The sequence below is a fragment of the Tarenaya hassleriana genome, unplaced genomic scaffold (assembly GCF_000463585.1).
Source record: "Tarenaya hassleriana unplaced genomic scaffold, ASM46358v1 Cleome8, whole genome shotgun sequence".
Taxonomy (NCBI): domain Eukaryota; kingdom Viridiplantae; phylum Streptophyta; class Magnoliopsida; order Brassicales; family Cleomaceae; genus Tarenaya; species Tarenaya hassleriana.
In genome coordinates this window covers 197,709-201,236 of record NW_010970490.1, presented here as the reverse complement: position 1 = coordinate 201,236, position 3,528 = coordinate 197,709, and the positions used below count along the sequence as shown (strand labels likewise).

At 37.4% G+C, this 3,528-nt stretch overlaps 1 protein-coding gene across 1 annotated transcript in view; it reads left to right on the top strand.

Moving 5' to 3' along the window:
• The window catches only part of LOC104802005 (MADS-box protein SOC1-like), a 5,126-nt gene that overhangs the window by 1,079 nt on the left and 519 nt on the right, over positions 1 to 3,528 (top strand). Inside the window, exons 2-8 of the mRNA XM_010525409.2 lie at positions 151 to 352; positions 1,585 to 1,666; positions 1,804 to 1,865; positions 1,992 to 2,091; positions 2,234 to 2,275; positions 2,384 to 2,425; positions 3,392 to 3,528. Of these exons, the coding sequence (XP_010523711.1) occupies positions 171 to 352; positions 1,585 to 1,666; positions 1,804 to 1,865; positions 1,992 to 2,091; positions 2,234 to 2,275; positions 2,384 to 2,425; positions 3,392 to 3,523 (642 nt within the window). The 5' untranslated portion in view covers positions 151 to 170 and the 3' untranslated portion in view covers positions 3,524 to 3,528. The remainder of the gene's footprint in view (positions 1 to 150; positions 353 to 1,584; positions 1,667 to 1,803; positions 1,866 to 1,991; positions 2,092 to 2,233; positions 2,276 to 2,383; positions 2,426 to 3,391) is intronic.

Genomic DNA, 3,528 nt, shown 5'->3' with positions numbered 1-3,528 from the left:
TATATATATATATATATATATATATATATATATATATATCTGGAAGTTCATCTTTTTACCTTCTGGATTTCGTAGAATCAGTTAAAACCCTATGCGTGGTATATATATATGAGCGATTGAGTTACGGAGGTTTAATTTTGTGCCGAAAAGGAAAGGGTTTCGGGAAGAAGATGGTGAGGGGGAAGACGCAGATGAAGCGAATAGAGAACGCCACGAGCAGGCAAGTGACGTTTTCGAAGAGAAGAAACGGGCTTCTCAAGAAGGCCTTCGAGCTCTCAGTTCTTTGCGACGCCGAGGTTTCTCTCATCATTTTCTCCCCCAAAGGCAAGCTCTATGAATTCGCCAGCGCCAAGTACGTATACTCCTACACCCCCATTCCTTGTACGTATTTTATCTTTTGTTGGACTACCCCTTTGGATTGCAGATCTTTCCTCAGTTTTACTACTTGTGAAAATCCATAGGTTCACTTGCTTCCGTTAATGGGTTTCTTGGGTTTTTGCATCTTAGGGTTATTAAGAAAAGAATCAAGTCCATGTTATTATTAAATGGTTCAAGGAAAAAAAAAATAGAAACGAAAGAGCTCACTGGCAGGCACTTGCACTGTCCTTTCACGATATTCAATTCAATGGATATCAGGGATGATCACAGGCACCTTGAATATTGGCCTTTGCCACATTGTCCTTTCTGTGGTTTCCGGTTTATGTTACACTCTCCTATATTATACAAAAAACTTGTGGGTTTGTTTCCATTTTTTTCGGTTTTCGTCTTTTGCCATACTTTTAGTCAATAATAGCATGCCCGATACCAAGAAGGTGCACATTTATAGCTTATATCCTTGTGATCATCACTCCTCGGGGACGTCATTTCAAGGTGCTTCATTCCATGTTCATAGTAGTTTAGTGCCGAACCAACTCATAGTCAAGACTCCAAACCAAGACTTCCATTTTTTGGCAAGAGTAATCGAGGCCTCACCTGTTGTTTGTTTCCGGTTGACCGCCAATGTGGAAATCTACGGACAGACCCTATATATATGGATTGCACATTATATTATGACTCGAGAATGGTCGGTTTATATGGAGCAGGAAAATAGGATCTAAAACATAACAAAATTTCCACTTTATAGATAGTTGTACAACCAACTCAGCTGCTTAGCAAATGTAGTTCTAACTCTCCTTCTCCCTTTGCTTGTACTAATTTTTTTTAATCTTAAACAACACTATGCATAGGGTAAATTATAAGCCACTTGTGTATAAGTTTCTTACTTTTATACGCAGTTAAAAAAAAATTATGAGAGAATAAGGTAGGTGAAGAAGGAATTATGACACGTTGTATTGTATAGGTCTAAGTAGGTCTAAGGTTTGATTGACTTGCTAGTTTAAGGAGTCATACTGTTAGTGAATGTGTTAGAATCTTTCTCGGAAGCACGTAACCGATTTTTTTAAGGAATCTTACTGTTTGGATTCCTATATATGCATAATTAAGTATATATATATATATATAGAGAGAGAGAGAGTTGAAATCTCTCTCTATATATATATGTATGCTGCTCGTGTGGAGTTCATGGGGTTTCACTTTGTTGAACAGCATGCAGGAAACTATTCAACGCTACCTGAGGCATACCAAAGATCGAATCAGCAACAAGCCACCATCTGAAGAAAACATGCAGGTATTTTACTTTCACCTAACATAATATATAGTTCTCTTTAAAAGTTGACATTTCTATCCTCAAGAAATTGCAGATGCAAGTGATCATATTATTCAATGCTCGAACTTGTTCTGATGCGCTGATTATGAAACTTGCAGCATTTGAAGCATGAGGCGGCTAACATGATGAGAAAGATTGAACAACTTGAAACTGCAAAACGGTTGGTGAAGTATCTGCTTGATTTATTTGACAAGAAACTGAGCTTTTTTAGTTCACACTTGCTGTATATGTGTATATGTGCGGTATAAGATTGTTAAGTTGGTTAATGTCTGATGTGATTTCTCAGGAAACTCCTGGGAGAAGGCATAGGATCATCCTCAATCGAGGAGCTTCAGCAAATTGAACAGCAGCTCGAGAAAAGTGTGAAAACCATTCGAGCAAGGAAGGTATGCATATATGCATACATACTAACCCTTCTTTTTCAATCTTCTTTCAAGCCACTTAACTGCCCAGTTACCATAATGCAGTATGTTTTGGTCTTTATGCATGTATTTACGTACATACATATACATATATATATGCATGCAGACTCAGGTGTTCAAAGAACAAATTGAGCAGCTCAGACAAAAGGTAATGTATCGAGAACCCCAGCCATGGTGTAAACATATATGCATATGTTAAAATGAAGCTTACCCTTTTGCCAATTAATTCTTGATTGTCTTCGAACCAAAACTTCAGGAGAAAGCCCTTGCAGCAGAAAACGAGAGGCTCTCCAAGAAGGTAAAAAAACTCATTCTTAAAAAAAAAAAAAAGCACCACTTCATTTAGTTTACACGCGGCCTGCATGCTAGATTACATGCATATTTGTGATTCTTGTAAAGCAGCCGGCTTAGTTACCATAACTTGTGGACAAGTTAACAACCACAGAGCCGCTATATATATATAGCCTTCTTATATATCAGATTACTAATTCAACACACACAAATCCGACATAAAAACCTTATTTGTAACATGACACAGGCCACTCCTGATTTTGCAAGATATGAAACATATCCACAGTCCTGTCTCGTTGTGTTCTTTTATTTTAGTTTGTTGGAATTAGGAGGAGAAATTTGTGATCATTTTTCTTCAAATTGGGTTTTCATTATCGTTGTTGAAGTTTCAAAGCTTCAAAAATGTTTCTTTTTTCTTTTTATATATTTTTTGGTTCTTTAGTCTTCCGTTGGTTGTGGGAATTCTAGCTCACTCAAGAAATTCTGCTAGTAAACTTTTAGCAATTTGTTCTTCCAAAACGGTCTTTAATTTGGCATCTCTTGAGTCACCTTGACTTGCAGCATTAAAACCCATTTTCACTTTGCAATTTGATTAGTGCTAAATGATCGATTTATATCAATGGTAAGGATTGTCTGTCTACATATCAACAAATATGTGTTATGATCCCTACATGAAACAGGAAAGGTGTTTTTCACGGCTCGACCATGTAGTTAATGTATCAAACATGTCGTTCTTTCCGTAGGGTGCAGCACATTTGGATGTGTTTTACCCCATAAACATGTTGCATACTGATTTTGAAAACTCGGGTTTCGGCTTATAGAACTATGCTACTTATGTTTCACTGATATTTTTCCTTAGTGTTTTTTTTTTGTCATTGGTTAGAAGGAGAATATTGTTATCTCGCGAACATCATAAGTTGTATACCATTGTGATAAACAAGAACTTAAGGAACGTGTGTGTGTGTGTTTTCAGTGGGAAGTTGAGGAGGGTCAAGCCGGGTTGGATAAGCAGCCGCAGATAACTGCAAGAGCCGAGGAGAGTAGCCCAAACTCGGACGTAGAGACAGAATTGTTCATCGGCTTGCCTTGTTCTTCAAGAAAGTGAAACCC